The sequence below is a fragment of the Gallinula chloropus genome, assembly GCF_964237585.1.
Source record: "Gallinula chloropus genome assembly, chromosome: 11".
Lineage (NCBI taxonomy): Eukaryota > Metazoa > Chordata > Aves > Gruiformes > Rallidae > Gallinula > Gallinula chloropus.
Window position 1 is genome coordinate 14,428,648 of NC_140096.1, and position 16,811 is coordinate 14,445,458.

At 40.6% G+C, this 16,811-nt stretch overlaps 1 protein-coding gene across 1 annotated transcript in view; it reads left to right on the forward strand.

Annotated features, from left to right (window-relative positions):
* The first annotated feature begins 2,379 nt into the window (after positions 1-2,379).
* Positions 2,380-16,811, forward strand: part of DIAPH2 (diaphanous related formin 2) — a 226,576-nt gene continuing 212,144 nt past the window's right edge. The window contains exon 1 of the mRNA XM_084268950.1: positions 2,380-2,634. Within this exon, the coding sequence (XP_084125076.1) occupies positions 2,515-2,634 (120 nt within the window). The 5' untranslated portion in view covers positions 2,380-2,514. The remainder of the gene's footprint in view (positions 2,635-16,811) is intronic.

The following is a 16,811-nucleotide window of genomic DNA, read 5'->3' on the forward strand; positions in this document are numbered from 1 at the left end:
TTTGTTTCTCAGTTGTTAAAAGTGGAGGGAGAAAAAAAATGCTAAAATGCTGGAGTACGAGTGAAAATATTTTCAAAAAATAACATGTTGGGCTGGTAGGCTTTAACTTCCAGTGAAGAGGCTGTGAAGTAGATCTAATGATGCTTGATTTATAATAATCTAGTCAAAAGCTGTTCTCCAGAAACTCCTGTAGTGGTTTTGTACAACTCAAACAACAATTTTAAGTCATGGCTAAGCACTCTATGTGGCGACTTGCAAAATATTTTTAAGTTGGAGTTAAAAAATAGATACAATATCTATGCTAACCAACTAGTCATTTGTTCCAGGAGACCAGGCAAATAGGCAGGCAGAAGAGAGGAACTAAGAATACTTGTGGGGTAGAACGTTCCTCACATGATGTAGCTATAGCCTGATGGTTGCACATCTTTTCTCTGTCACTTACATCAGGGTGCAGTTGTTATTACACACTGGTACTAAAAACAGTACATATTTTGTATTTTCTTTTCCATGTGCCTAAACCCGACTTTGGTGCATTTTTGTCCTCTATCACTTAAGATCATGAATGTGATCCAAGTTTTACCCCATCAAAAACTAAATTAACTTAATGACTAAATTACAACTGGTCAATTTTCTTTAGTTCTGCTATCTACACTTGTTCTCACTCATACCACAAAGTATTTTTTTTGTGTTCTGACTCCTTTCTTGAATCTTATAGGTCTATCCAACATAAAAGTTTTACTGAAGAGGACTTTGCTAAAGCTGTATGAGTAGTAGTGTCAAAAATTTGGTTAAAAAAAACACCTCTTGAGCATTTAAGAGTTATGCTTAAAAAGTACTGCTACAGAATTTGGATTAAGATCTCTCAAATTTGTGCCTGACAGAGATGTTGGAAATGACTGTCTCTTTTCTCCAACTCTCAAATGACTGACTGTCTGACCTTTCTGCTACAGTTATGGGTGCTGCTTAATACAGACAAATAAAGACAGAGAAGAACGAAACAGCCATTAGGTCTATCTGAAGATAGAACAGAGTAGCGTTTTTTAACTGAAAATGGCAAACTGTTGCTGTTGAACAATACACTGTACATGCAGTCAGAAGTTATAGGACATTGCCAAAAAAGCAATTACACTGCTGATTACTTGTTTAATTCCCTAAACTTATGTGTGGTGAGGATAGCATAACCTATGCCCAAATACATACTGTTAAAATCAGTAAAAAAAACCCCAACTTGTACTAAAATGAGAGGTGCATCCCAAAGGCAAGTTTAGAACTGAGCAGCCTGATTGTCTTTTTATAACCTACTAATACTCTATTCTGATTTTAAGGCCCTGCATATTTTAGGCTGCTATATCATTTGAAAGCTGGTATTACCAGGTTTTATCAACTAGTTTTTACTTTTGGATTTTTTTTTAAATATACCCTATCATCCACTACTCAGGCAAGTCTTAGAGAGTCACAAGAAATGCAGCCAACCTATAAAGACATCTCTCAACACAAGCCCTCTAACAAGGGATGTGCTTCTTGTTTCCACTAGCCACTGATACATGCTGAGACCTTCAGTTTATACACCGAGGCTCAGCTACAAGAATTCTATAATCCACAGGAATGGTTTTAAGCAGGTTTTTATTGTGAACCATGAGCACATGTAGATGACTCAACTGCAGAATTTGGTGTTCCCAAATTTGAAAGGAAAAAAAAAGTCCTTTGTTTGTGGTAACAATAGTTCAGTGCTAGTTAAAACACCAGGCATCCTTTGCATCTCATGTACTTCCAAATTAAGATACAAGGAAACATACTTAAGCCACAGCCATCCCATTATGAAACACTCCAGGTGTGAAGTGCCTGGGCACTCCACACATGGGGTCCAGCAGCTGCTCTGCAAAGATGAGATGGAGACAAGGCTTTGCTTGAAACCGTGTACCACCACGGTGCGCCAGCCAGCTTTTCCGAAAGCCGGTATTACCACGGCGAGCTCTGGTCATCCACCGACCAGTCAGCTCTGTCTGAAAGGAACTGACAGAGCACCAGGCTCGGCCTTTCCTCCTCTTAGCAGCCCGAGTAACAACTCGGGTAGGAGTCCTCGGGACAAACAGGCCAACAGACCGAATCCGTGCTCCCATAGCCAGAACCAGCCACTTCTATTTCGCGCTTCACCTTTCCAGGCGGCGTTTCAGTTCAAACGCCCCGAATTCCGCCATTTCCCAGGCAGGCACCAGCAGGCGCCTCAGCACCCGCCCTTCGGGCGGTGCACCGCTGCCTCAGCTTGCTTCTGCAGCGCATGTGCATCGCCTTGGCACATGCGTTGTAGCGCCGGCCGGACGGCACGCATGCGCGGTGGCGTTCGTCGTCTCTGAGGCGGTGGATTGGGAGGAGGCGGCGGGAGCAGGAGCTCATCCAGCTGTGTATGAGGGTAGTCGGGAGGCGACTGAGGGTGCTTGTCTGCCCTATGGGGCCTTGAGGATACAGTCCCGGTGAGAGAGCGGGTTTCTGCTGTGGCGCTGAGCCGGTGGGAGGATGGACGGTCAGGCGGCTCCGGGCGCTGGCGGTGGCGAGGAGCCTCTGAGCTCTGGCAGGATGAACCCGAAGCGGAGTGGGCGCGCCGCGGAAGAGGAGAGCCGGAACAAACCCAAGCTGGTGAGCGCGCTGTGGAGCTCGGAGGGCGGTAGGGGACGACCTGGAGATGAGGAAGAAGGCGGGGGAGGAGGAGGCTCGGATGCCGTCTTGTTGCTTCCCGAGTAGAAAAAGAATGCGGGGCGGAGGGGCGTGCGGGCGGGCCCGGGGGGTGCGGGGCTTTCGGGAATTAAAGGCTTTTTAGTAACAATCCCATGAGTTTTCGTGGAGGTTTTTGGGTGCTCGCGGGAAGGGGGAGGTGACAGCTGGAGGGGGGCGTGCGGCGCGCTGAGGGCCTGTCTGTGGTAGCGCACCGGGGGTGGTCGCAGGCGGGAGCCGGGGGTTCCCGTGTTTGCCGGGCGGCCGGGACACCGGGGTGCTTCTCGGCGGGGTGTCGCTTGGGCCGTCGCTGTGGGGAGGGGAGAGGTGCGGTAGCACTCTGTGAGCGGGACCTGTTGGTGTGCCCTCTGTGCCGTTCACCTTTGGAGTGGAAGAATCTGGGGGTTGGGTTTTTTTCTTTGTCTGTGTTGCAGCATCCCCGGTATTGGTGTTTCTGATGCAGACAGTGTGCTTCCCAGGTGAACTTCTGAATTAATGCTGAAATAACTGAAGAATTTGGATATTGTCCAGTCTTTCTGGGAAGGCCTGGCATGCTTCTGAGCACACAAATCCTCTTTAGGACTGCGAAATTTGTTCATTATGCCTGTACTCTTTGATTTAAAACATTTCCAATTGCAGACCTGATAACTTGAAACATAGGTACATTTCAAAGCCAAAGACACTGGATTCTGTCTCACTTTATAAATGCAGTAGCAACAACACCAGTGCATAGGAGAGTGTTTACTTTTAATTGTTTACTTTTCTTGCTTACACGTGTTTTAATTTTGAATCAACTCATTTTAACTCATTTCTCTGGTGGATTTTCGAGGGCAGGACTGTAGCAGACACTGGAAACGAACCGGACTTTTCTCATTGAATAGAGTGCCAGTTAGAAAATCTGTCCAATCTGTGCAAGGGTTTCCACAGGTAGTACTGAAATTGAGTCAAGGTGTAAGTGCTCCCACCTTGTCCTTCTTTCATGGTGTATAGTGATCAGCCTGAGAACTACAGATTTAATTTTTGTCACTGAAAGCTAAGTTCATATACACATGGCAAAGACATTAAATTCCTAAGGTATGAGGCATTGAACAGTTACTGAAGGCTACAATTATTTTAAAAGGATGACAGAAGGCCAGAATACTGAATGACTTGAAGTGTGCTTGTATTAAAAGTGACTGCCTCTATCTTATCAAAAGGTAATGACATGTAATGTCTTGGATTTGTTTTGTGATGTTTTCAGAAATAAACTCTTACTTCCTTCATAGTATAAACATAAATAAACTTCCTATAAACAAGATGTTTGTTTATGTTGATCCTACTCTTACTATTTCCTAGCTACTTCAGCTAGGAAGGCTGTTTGAAGATGCCTGCAGGGAATTGATTTCAAGAGTCACTCATGAAAGGCCTTCTGTTGGGGGCCATGCACACATTTAAATTTTCCTTTAGCAGAGGAGAACACGTTCTGAAAGAAATGCATAATTTAAAAAATCAAAGTGAAATGAGCTCAAAACTGGATTGAACAGGACAACTGTTTCCACTGTATGTTCTTTCCAGTTAGTCTAGAATCTCTAGAGTAGGCTTTTATTGTTAATTTAGTGGGGGGAAAAAGTAAGTTATGTTAATATTTGATTTTGTTTGTTTTCATATGCTTTTGGTTCTTGAGAAGATAGTTACAGTCCATCATGGATCGAAGTAGTGGTGTGTTGCCTTCTGAAAGATAGTTTTGCCCTGAGATAAAGTGAATAGTCTCTGATAATGTAATTCAGTGAATGGGAAAGTACATGTGTATTGTCACTCTGGACACAGTGTACATGAATGGTGTCTGAAACTGACATGAAGAGGAAGAAAAGGGGTGGGATTCAGAGGGGTTGAGGCAGCGTGAATGGACAGCCAGATTTATGAATTACTGCTATGAGCTTGTGAGGGAAAAACAAGACTCTAATCAGGGAAAGGCTTCATTCATTGTATAGGGGAATAAACTTACTGAATTTTGCTGTCTATAATTTTAAATAAGGAATTGGTTCTGTTGAGGCCTGGAATATCTAAGTACTCAGACAACCTCATTTGTACTTCATCCCTGTTCTCGTTACTGTGTTAAGAAGACAAAGGTATATTTAGGACTTCTGTAAGAGAAACCATATTATTCATGCAGCTGTGACCTTGTCACTGAGTTTGAATATGAAGTTTCTCAGAGTTTGCTGTGGAGGCTTTCTTGGTTCAGCTTCACAGCTTGTAATTCATCCAGTTATGGAGATGAATCAACCTGCACTCTGTCAGTTTGTTCCATCTCATTCAAGGAGCTCTTAGAGTGTGCTGAGAGGAGCAGGTCTTTTTTCCAGAACTTATTTCTCACATCAAGTGGAGTGCTGAACAAGGGCTTGGTGGGAGAAGGTGTGCAACTACATGTAACGGAGGAATTTATTTTTAGTTTCTGGTATGGTAGCTGAAATTAGGCAAGTCATTGGGAAGGAGTCTAGGGGAATGAGTTTCTGTGATAGACTAAAAATGGCTCTACATGACAGGGAGCTGGGAGAGCTGAAGTTATTCTTGGGGGGAAGAGAAACTCTAGAAGAAGAAGGTGGAAGTTTTTTGTTTCCCCATGCTCTCTAGCTGAAAGTAAAAGGTGGGCAGTGGTGCTTGGTCTGCAGAAGCGTAGTGGGTTTGGTGGCTTTATTGTATGGGAGGGGTTTTTTGTTTGCCTCTTTTTTTAAATATAACCCAAAACCACTGAAGCCTGACTAATACTTACTTCTAAGACTAGGATATCAGGAAAGTATCTGTGCTAGAAAAGAAAATGCTGGTTTGTTTTTTCTGTAAGATAATTGCATGTGTATGTACACAAATAGTTGAAGAGGGGCTATATTAGAACTAGTAATTCCTTTTTTCCACTTCAACTAATTTTCAAAGTCATGCCAGTTTCATATAATTTGTTGAACATGACAGAACTGCACAATGAGAATTTAGTTGTGATTTTTACAGTCACAGTGTATGAACTGGAGTATTTTTCTGAAATTCAATGGCTGTTGTATGAGCACTTCGACACATTGCATGCGTTAGAGCAGAGAAAGCTCTGATTTTTATCTTCCCCTCTCCCCTTCCATTTTTTGCTGGCACAAGGACTGGAGGTGGGAATGAATTCCTGGTGGTTTTGTCATTATTTTTGTTTACAATAAAATGGGCAGAAAAAAATATAAATTGTTTTGGCAAACAATCATCTGATCTTCTGCCAGACCTGAGAATAGACTGGCATGAGATAGCAGTAAGCAGTTACGTTCTTAACTGGTTTGGCAATGTGCTTGTTTTGCTTGTTTAAAAGTATGCTTGTTTTACTAGGGAAAACAGACTAAATTAAGGTTGTCAAGGAGATTGCTGGGATTCCTCTGTTAATCTTTAACTTAGATTTTGTTTGCTCTCTTTAACACTTCAGTATCACATGAGAATTATATAATTTTGTTGGGTACCTAGAAAATCATTGTGCTTGAGAGAGTTGGATCTAAATTGACACAGCTAATGTAGTTTGTTTAAATCCAAAGTTATATTAAGTTGTTCATCTTTTCAGCTGAGAAATCAAAGCCAGGCTTTTATAGAACTTCATCGGAGAAGAACGCAAGACAGGGGTCATAGAAAGGAGCCGGAGAAGTCGCAGGAGATGACGCCCTGTATAAGAAGAGGGAACAAAAAAACAGGCATTAGAAGGATTATTAAGCATTGGTTGACCAGAGACAGTGGACTCTCCATCCTTGCATGGTTTTCAAGACCTGGAAATCTGGATGAAGTCTTTAGCAAGCTGGTTTGCATTCGGTGTTGACCATGCTTGTTGGGCCGATGTTTCAACTAAACTGAGAAAGGAAGGAGATCCCTTGAAATGTCTGTGATTCTGTGAGTTGGTACATGAGAAAAGGTGTTGTAACAGCATTTGTGGTGCTTCCTGACTATTAAAACACTGGCTGACTTGAAGTTAGATGGCCAATGGAGTTTTGAGTATTTTTATTAAACTTAATAATGTATCTTGTCTGTTTAGCATTAGAATAAGTAGGAAAAAGTCTTTGCAGGTATTGGCTAGTGCCACACTAGAAGTATGCTCCGTTACCCCAAGTTCACTTCAGGCTTGTGTGGTAGTTGTTCAGGAAAAGGTACTCCACTTAGCTGCAGACTGAATTGCTGAATGGGGTTGTCTTCTGAGTGTGGTGCTGTCTTTAAAAGTAGATAGGGAAAAAGTTCTTGTATAACAGGAAAAATAAATTGTTAGGTGTAAGAAAGCTTGTTTGATTGGAGTGCGAGTAGTTTTGGTGATTCATCCTACAAGGAGCAACTCGTACTTTGTTTTAAAAGCAGAAATTGTTTATGCTTAATACTGAAGTCTTAAACCCCGTGAGCTTTGAGATGAATCAAAAGCTATGAACTCAACATTCTGACTAATGTGCCAGGAACTGGTGTCAACCTGTGGAATAAAAGCTTTTATCAATTAGCTTTAGAATGGAAGTGAATGTGCTTGGGAGGATAGGTTTCCCAGCTGAGGTGATGCTCCACCCATATCAGGGCAAGACTAAAGAAGTGCTACTGTCAGACACGTGATGTGCTACAGGGCCTACATTGCATATCGCCTCTGACTCCTGAGATGATTTGGTGTCATTCTTCTGTGGAGAAAGGAATATGCTCCTTATACGTGACTTGTTTAGATGTTTGTATACTGCATACATGAAAGATGAGTCAGGTTGAGCTGAGCATTTTGGCAAATGAATAAAATACATTACATTTGAGATCATAGTGTGTCTGAGTAAAATCACAGCATGCCTGCAAAGGATTCTTCCTTCAAGTGGGTGCTTGAGGAGCAGGTGAACTGAAATGCTTGTATCTTAGAAGACCGTTGGCCTTACTGGATCAGAGTCGGGATACTCCATCAAGCAATGTTAGTTTGGGTACAACCATTACTGAACAGTAAAATTAATAGCTTGGGGAAGTTTTTTAATGTGAGTTGATATTGGCACTGTTCAAAAGATGTGATAGATAAGGTGATAACCACATCTGCTTGTGGTAATTACGCTTCCTGGACTACTACTTGCAGACTGAAACTTTAGCACTGTTCTGTACAATACAGGAAGCTTTGCAAACAAAGCTTCTGCCTAGGCAATGTGAAAGTCAATTATAGTGAAAACAGGCAGTGTGCATATCAAATAGAAGTGATGTTTTCTGAGACTTTTAAGCTCTGAGGTACTGAACATCTAGTTACTGAGGATGAACTTTTGTGTTTGTATTGCAATTAACCTGTGAAGTATTCTGATGATACTGTGGTAGCTGATGACTATGTAGAAGGAAAAGCTAAGTTTAAAACATCAGGTGGACTATAAGATGACTTAATCTTTTCTATATCAATTGCAGTTCTTTATATGTAAGCAATAATGGCTTGTACATTTCTTGTAATTCTTGTCATGCCTGCCCAAATTCAGAGATAAAGTAGGACAAGAAATGGCGGTTGCTGCTGAAATAACTCAATTTCAGTTGGTTATTCATCAGTTTACTTGTTCAACCTTAAAACCACAGGAAGTTAGGAAATTACTGAAATGAATATTTTTATGCAGTTCCTTAACTTGTATGTCATTACATTCAGGTTTTTTTAACATTCATTTAGTAACTTCATTTTGGAGGAGATAAGATTTTCGTTATGAAGGGCAGTGGTTGTAGAGCAGATAATTTTTTTAAAGTTGCAGATAGACAAAGCTAACTTACATTAAATGTATTATTTTTGTATCAAATGGATCTTTTATGATCATGTAAATCAAGTGGCTTTTAGCTACTGTTGGTGGAATGGGCACCTCTAGATTTCCCACTTTGAAACATAACTTCTTAATAAGTAGATAAGTGGATTTGAAAATACTAGTATTAACGCAGTTTGCCAAGCAAGTATATTCTACTAGTTAACTATTAATAAATTGCATGGGAAAAGGAATGGCAAAAAAATCGGCTTTTCTGAGGCATCATTGTGGGCTTAAGTGGTCTCCATATGCACCTTGGTGCACTGCTGACTGAAGTTTTAGTGTGGCAGTGGGACATGTACTGTCATGAAGCTGAATCAGTCAAAACATACCCCCTCTTCTGTTCTTTTGGTGTTTTTTTTTTAATTATTTGCTAGAACTTGTAAGAGTAGTGTTATAACACACTAGAATTCTTCCTTTTCTGTTGGCTTGTCTAAAATTCATTCACTGGTACTATTAAACTGTGATTGTGCCTGCTTTTCAGCACAACTGTTTTGGTTGGACATACTGTGAAAGTAGCATGTTGCATGCATTGGATAGGGAGATCTGAAAAAGATCTGCTGTGGCAGTTAAATGGTTTTGTAGCCTACATGGTCATTTATACCATAAATTCATCTGATGTGTGGGAATTGAGAAATAGCTTGGAAGTTCAATTCTGGAACAAACCCACACATGGAAAATGGATGGTTGGATCTAGCTCCTGCAGATCTTCAATCCTCCTGGGTGTGGTAATATTTGGTCTTAAGGTGTAGCACGTACTGTAATACATCACCACACCTTCCCTGTTACATAAATCAAACTTTTAAGAACATTTTTGGTTTATCTGGCCTCTTCCTGTCGAAACAGGAAATTAATTTTTTGGTATTAATTTCAGGCTGTTTTAAGGGAGAGTAGGAGAAGAGGAAGTTGAAGGTGACAGATGGCTTTATTGTAAGGTTCCCTTCTTGGTTCTTTTAGTGATCCTCAGAGTAAATTGTTAGAGACAAGATGGTATCAGAGGAAGTAGTAAGTATGCTGAATGTGTGATCCATGTTCGCTGCTTGCAAGTGTTCTTTGCATAGTGTTAGAAGATATGGAAGACATCAAAGGTGCAAAAATGCTTTTGTTACTAAAGCATTTTGAATTTATACTTCAGAAGAGGTAAATGCATTTAAACTTGTTTTGAAAGAGTAGAATGTAAAAGTCATCAGCTGATTAAACAAGGTAATTGGGAAGAATCCTGCCTTCTATTCCTTGATCTGTATGTACATCGTATTTTTAACAAACATACTCTTACTGCTCTCCCGATTGTAGTGGAATTATGAATTTACCTCTACATATCAAAACCCAATTAACATATTTAGTTTGCCATTTTACATGAGAATAAGTACAGGAGAGCTTGCTTGAGGAATGTGAAATATTCAGAGCAGTGCTTCCATGTAGTTTAGAACAAATTTCTAAATAAAGTGAAGTTTGAAACCGTTGGGGAATAGTACTGTAGGATTCCAAGCCTTGGAGCTACAAGGCTCTAGTTGTACAGCCAGCAAAAAAGTGGCTGTAATTTTAGACTCTGTAGGCTGAGGGACTTGCAGTAAAGCTACTGGTAGATGCAGGTTGCCTTGAAGGAACACAGGCTCCTTCTCTCCTATTTCTTTGTTCAGGGATTAGCTAGTCCAGTGCTAATAATTTTGTCCTGTATGGGTTCACCTAAACGAAAATGTACCGTAATGCATATTTAAGCCTGAAGATAGAAGGAAATAGCCACAGACTTTAAATGTTTCTCAGCAAACCTTTTTGTCACAATTATGTGTATACAAGTGGCTCTCTAAATTTGTGGTGGTGTCTCAGGGATGGTTGAACAAGGCCAAACTTTGGAAAGGAGAAATGGTAGTTCTGCAGTCTATTATCTTTATTAATATGGTGAGAGCAAACCATGGTTGTTAGAATATGACCTTTAAGGACGCCTGTAGGTTTTTTTTAATGGGTAGGTTTGTGAGGGACAAATACTAAGCCAACATGAATTTCATTAGATTATAGACTCCTAACAACAGACAGAAATAGTTTTTGTACAGTATGTAGCTTCCTGCTTTCCTGTCTTACATTTCGGGTTTTTGTATCCTCCTGCTATGATTTTTTTTTTTTTTTAAATACCTATAAAATTCAAGTAACTTCTAAAATACTGTGGCTTTATAATGGAACTGTGCTGGAAGTTTGCATTTGTAATTGTGCGAGTGCATGAATAGATGAGAACTTGACAGTTATTAATAGTTGAGATGGTTAGTGGCAGTGTTCCAGTTGCATTAGAACAGGTATTTGAGTGAAGAAGAAAAAAGGATGGCAGCATATCAGGCTAAGCATATACACTGATGCCATATACATTTTAATGTTTTGTGCCAGACTCACTTAGAGGGCACGTTACAAATCTGGGTAAACCCATATCAGCTGGCTAAGTTCAAAAGTTGTCACACAAAGAAGTTGCAACTCAAATTAGCTCAGTGCATGGCTTTTAGAAAAGCTACTGTATTGTTTGCAATCTAGTTTTGTACACACTGAAATATAGTTTACATACAATAAGAACTGTTTTCATAATCATTGTGAGTTTTTGCTTATAAAAGCCGTAGCCACTCACAGAGTGAACTAATGAACATGACAGATTAGGAGGGGGTAGTTTATAACCAGACTTGAGACAGAATTTGTAACCAAAGCTTCAACACTGAAGCACGCAGAAACTGATTTTTTTTTTAATCCCAACTTTGGTAGCCATACAGGGCTTGATTTCTGGTACTGCCTCCAGTCTTAATTCCTGGGGGACCAGTGTCCCTTTTCCCTTCTTAATGTGGCAGCAAGAGCTGTTCACAGACAATCCACTTGATTACAACTGCTTCAGCTCCTCCTTTCTACTCCTCTGTGGTGAGAGGATCTTCCACTGCTTTATTCTCATCAAGAGAAGAAAGTTAGGTGAAGAAAATTCTTCTGATTCAGCACACAATTTCCTGGGTGAGCTAGAAATACACCAAGCAATGTCTGCTGCAGTCTCTCTAACCTTTACAGTTCTCCCTTCTCTGCTATGGTCTGCTGTCTTCCAGCAGTACATGTTCATTTTCGTTCTCCAGTTTTAATTTGGCAGAGGCATTTCCAGACTAGAAAGGTGAAGAGTACAGCCCTAGGCATTTGGCAACATTTCGATCTATAAACTAGATATGCAATTTTCAGTTCCATAATTTACGAATATGCTTTCACATTTGAACTTCAGACAAAGCTGGGGTGGATAAGACAGGCTTCCCCAATCTGTTCAGGTTAGTTCACAGTATTCTATGATGTAAACTAATTCCTGAAAAACTTATGAGCAGCAATTCCATCAGTTAATACCTTATATTTAAAAACAATTGGTTTGTGAATTTATGGGGAAAACTATAATAGTTATGTGGGTGTTCATGAGTAATATAATCACATAACGCACTTCAATGGTATGGTAAACCGTCTTACTTTTTGCCTACTTTCTCCTTTAGCAGAAGATAACATTCTCTGTAACCTGTTACAAGCATCTGTAATCCTTCTGAATTCCTGTTACTTTTTAACAGGGGATCTCACCTGTGTGGGAGTCAAATGATACTATTGGCTTCCTTGTTATTATGTTCAATATAATTCATCTCTATTCACATGCTGGCTGCTTCATTTCCTGCTTCACTGAAGGACAAATAATCCTCTGAGGAAGCTGTTATAAATAGGAAAGAATAGGAAATGGAATAGAAAACCCATGTGTGTGTCTCAGCAGCTATAAATTTGGTTTAACCTGATATTCTTTGACTATTGAATTACATTGTGGTCCATGCTGAGAAATTACTCTGTGTAGAATGTGTTTTTCAAGGAAAAGCCAAAATTCCCTGCAATGGCAGCAGCATTGCTTCTTTTTAAAATTTCTATAGCACATGATTATTAAGGGAGAAAAAAGTAACTTTACCATCAACTTGGGTTTTTTTTAATGTAGGGATCAAATTCTGATCAACTATTTGCTCTTTGTGAGGAAGTCTGAGGACAGGCAACATGATTTAAAAAGGTGCTGACGTGATCACTGTGACCATATGTTCCCTGACTGCTGGCTACAGACATGGCACTTCTTGGGCTCACTGCATCCCTTCCATGGCCAGTTCTTTTGTGGGTTGTGTTTCAATAGATTGGGGTATGTGGGGATTTTCTTACTATTTAAGAGAACAATCAAGCAAAGCAAAGCCACGTCTTCACTTTCTCAAAGTCTATCAAATGTGAAATACTCCATTTTCAAGGAGCTGTCCTGTACCCGATGAAGCTTTTCACATTAAAAGACTTTTCTGTCAACTTTTGCTACTTTCTGTGGGTCTTCTGTGTCAGTTCTCTCCCAATAGATATATACTACCAGTTTTATCCTCTCTTCAAATGATAGCAGAGAAAAACTCAAATGCAGTGTGAGAATTATTTCACTCTTTACTATACCCACAAGAACAAGATTTTTTCTGTGAATCATAGAATGTTTTGGGTCAGAGGGGAACTTAAATCCGATCTATTTCCAACCCCTCCTGCCATGGGCAAGAACACTCTCCACTAGCCCAGGTTGCCCAAAACCCCATCCAATCTGGCCTTGAGTGCTTCCAGGGAGGGGGCAGTCACAACTTTGCTGGGTAATCTCTTCCAGTGCCTGACCACCCTCCCAAGGAAGACTTTTTCCTAATATCTAAACTTAATCTACCTGCTTATAGTTTAAACCCACAACCCCTTCTCCTATCACTACTTTCCTTGATAGAGAGTCCCTCACCATCTTTTCTGTATCCATTTTAGATATTGGAAGGCTGCTAGGAGGCCTGCGTGGAGCCTTCTCGTCTTCAGGCTGAAAAATCACAACAGTCTCAGCCTGTGTCCATAGAAGAGGTGCTCCATGCCTCTTCATGGCTCTCCTCTGGGCTTGTTCCAACAGCTCCAAGTGTGTATTGTACTGGGGACACAGTATGCCAGGTGGGGTCTCAGAGTGAAGGGGAACAATCACCTTTCTTGACCCCCTGGTTACTCTGTTTTTGAGGCAACTCAGGACACGGTTTGCTTTCTGGGCTGCAAGGATGCATTTCCAGCTCAGGTTGAGCTTCTCGTCAACCAGCACCCCCAAGTCCTTCTCTTGAGGTCTGCTTTCGATCCATTCTGTGCCCAGCATGCGGTTGTGCTTGGGATTGCCTTGAGCAGGACCTTGTGCTTGGCTTTTCTGAATTTCATGAGGTTTGTGTGGTCCTACCTCTCAAGCTTGTCAAGGTTCCTCCTGATGGTATCCCTTCTGTCCAACATGTCAACAGCACCACACAGCTTGATGCTGAAGTTGCTGGGAGTGCATTTTATCCCACTGTCTGTATCTCTAGCAAAGATTTCAAGCAGTGCTGGTCTCAATAGTAACCCTGTGGAATGCCACTCACCACTGACCTCCACTTGGGCATTGAGTTGTTGACCACAACTCTCTAAGTCTGACTGTCTAGGCAGTTCCTTCTGCACTCAGTGGTCATCTGAGAAATTGATGTCGCTCTAATTTAGAGACAGAAAAGTGTCAAAAGAAACTAACAAGGTTCTCAGTTAACAGTCTTCCCCAAACTGTCTCTGCATATGACATGAAGAAAAGTGCATAGGAATTGAGCCTGTTACATGTACAGGGGTATGAGGCTATACTTGCACCACTGCAGAACAGGAAGCAAGTGAGCAGGAATGAGAAAAATCCCAAACTCCTGAAGAATTGTCACAAATTAGTTTCTCAGTGTATTTTTTCCTTTGGTTTTCAGAAAGATTTCGAAAGAACTCACTCCCTGTCAGGTTACCTGGTCATTGCTCATCTTGAAAAAAAACCCCTTTGTTTCAACTAAAGGTATTAATCCCAGGATCAAAGCATATAATTGTAGTTAAAAGTGCTGCATGTCTAGAAAAGGGTAAAACCAAACTAAGACCTCACGTCAGCAAGAGTGGAAATTAACTTTGTCACAGTAAAAAGTAAGTCTCTTTTTAGGATGTGAGGTGTGAAAGGAGGAGTCCTATTCCCACTGCTCTTAACTGACCAAACTCGGTAGCTTTATAATAGTTTTCTTTCAGTCTGAGCAGCTCAACAATGTGTCCAAGTGAAAAGATAAGTCACTTGTAGTCAGGAGGGCCTGGAACAAGGAGGGAAGATGATCAGCAATTCCGTGCACATCAAGTATTGCTATCTAGCCAGACCGGTTTTGTTCTGCTGCTACACTGAAAGCAAAGAGCTGAAATCCACTGCTTGTACCTAAGTGCACAATTGAGATAAAGGCTGCACTTAATACGTCAGAAACTGTTTGGATGTAGTTTTTCCAGTTTAACCGTTCCAGAACGTTTCAGAAACACTTCACACTAATACTGTACCAAAAAAATCAAAAGCCAAGTTCCCTAAACACTGGCTGCTCAGAAGCCAAACCATTGCATTTTTGAAGAACAAGCTGCAGAGATAGAGGGCTGATACGGTACTGACAGGCCCACTTGGTAGAAAAGCCACAGGCATGCAACCAGTACTGTAAGCATCGAAACCACCCGTCTACTGCCCTGGGAGCTCTTCTATGTTTATTTTTAATTAAGTCCCAAAAGTTTGTCAAATGACTGTTGAAGTGACTAATTTATCAAGAGATCTCAGTTTATTTTTCTAGGAGAAAGCACTAATTTTCCTCCATGCCAAACAATTTGCTTGCTGTAGGTGCAGTAAACAGAATACACCAATGCTGACAAGCAATCTTGCTCAATACTGGTGCAATAGCAACCACTTGGACAGATGGCTGCTTGTCTAATAAAGTATATGTGGCGTTTTTTACGGGCACCAAATAGATGTACAGAAAGTTACATGGGTGTATCAAAAGATTTTTGAAATCATTCCAATGCACTTCTAATCTACACTAGCATTTTATGGAAGGAGGTTTAGGAACTTTCTTATCAATCAAAGCACAAAATGTAATTGGCACTCAGCTGTTGAAATAATATTTTTTAAAATTAGAATGCTCTTCCAGAAAGACCATTAAAGTTTCCATTACTGAGATCATTAAATTTGGAAGTGAAATTTTTTTAAGCTCAAAATAAATGCAGTGTTAGTCTTCAGATGACCAAAACTGTATACTTAGCCTGCCAATTCAAGTACATCAAGTACATTACTTATTTTCCCCATTTATGTGGCTGACAACACGCACACTCCCATTCATTGTCTTAATGTTGTCAAATGCAACTTCCTTTTCTTTATGCCAATACTTACTTGTTGTTTAACGACTGAGACACAGCATGTAACATGTGAGGTCTTCTGGGAGGTCCCTTATGTTTTTATGCAGCAACTTCGTATCCATTTCTCTTGCTACACTTAATTAGAGATTATTTGTCAGACTGCCCAGAATCCTTAAAGTGGAAGATTAATTACATTTTTTTGGGCCTAAAGGGCGCGTAGCCATGGAGTTTTGTACTGAGTTAGTTATGTGAGCTGTGGTTGGTGGTTTTTGTGCTTCATAAAAGCAGTATTGCAATACTTGTTGGGGAAATTTATCAATGGAATTATGAATTGGTACCTTCAAAAGTGTAGTTTGTAGATGTTTTAACTAGCAAACTGTTGCTTGATAGTTTGAAGTGAGGAATTGAATAGCTGTAGGGCATCCTCAAGAAAGACTTCTCATCTGTGCTGAAAAACATGCTATACTGGCACAAGACATTTGTCCAAGATGCTGAAGGGAAAACATATCTTGCATGATCACTACATATCAAAATAAGAAAGACATCCTGGCTGTATGTGACATAACTGTTAGAAGCCCCGCTAAGCCTGTGCAGTTTTAGTGATGATAATTTATCTGATCTGATTGGTACAGAGACTTGATGGAAACCTTTTGGACTCTAGTAGTAGTTCGGGCATTTTCCAGTTGCTTCGTTTGCTTCTGCTCTGGCTAATGATAACACTGCCTCTTCTTCTAGGCTTTCTGAAAATGCTTCTCTGGTACTATAAGCTGATCCGCCTGACTGTCCTACTGCCACGACTGCCCTTTTGTCTCACAACCAGCAGTTTTGTTGGCTTAGACTGACCTGGCACTACAGTTTTTGGAAGAAGCTTTTAATGTTGGTCTGATTTTTAAAGCTTACTTAGCAGTGAACAGCAAAAGAATGTTTGTCTGCTACAGACTTTACAAAACAGTAATGGCAGTTTGAGCTACAAATAAAGGCGGCCAATGTTGGTTGAATTGTCTTCATAGATTCTTTTGTATCTTCAGTTACAAAACTGTTCAAGTTAAGGATATGTGAGTTAACAGTTAATTTTTTTCCAACTTGTGAACTAACTTCCTTTTTGAAAAAGGGAGTGTTTTGATTGGTCTGTTTGCTTTGGGACTG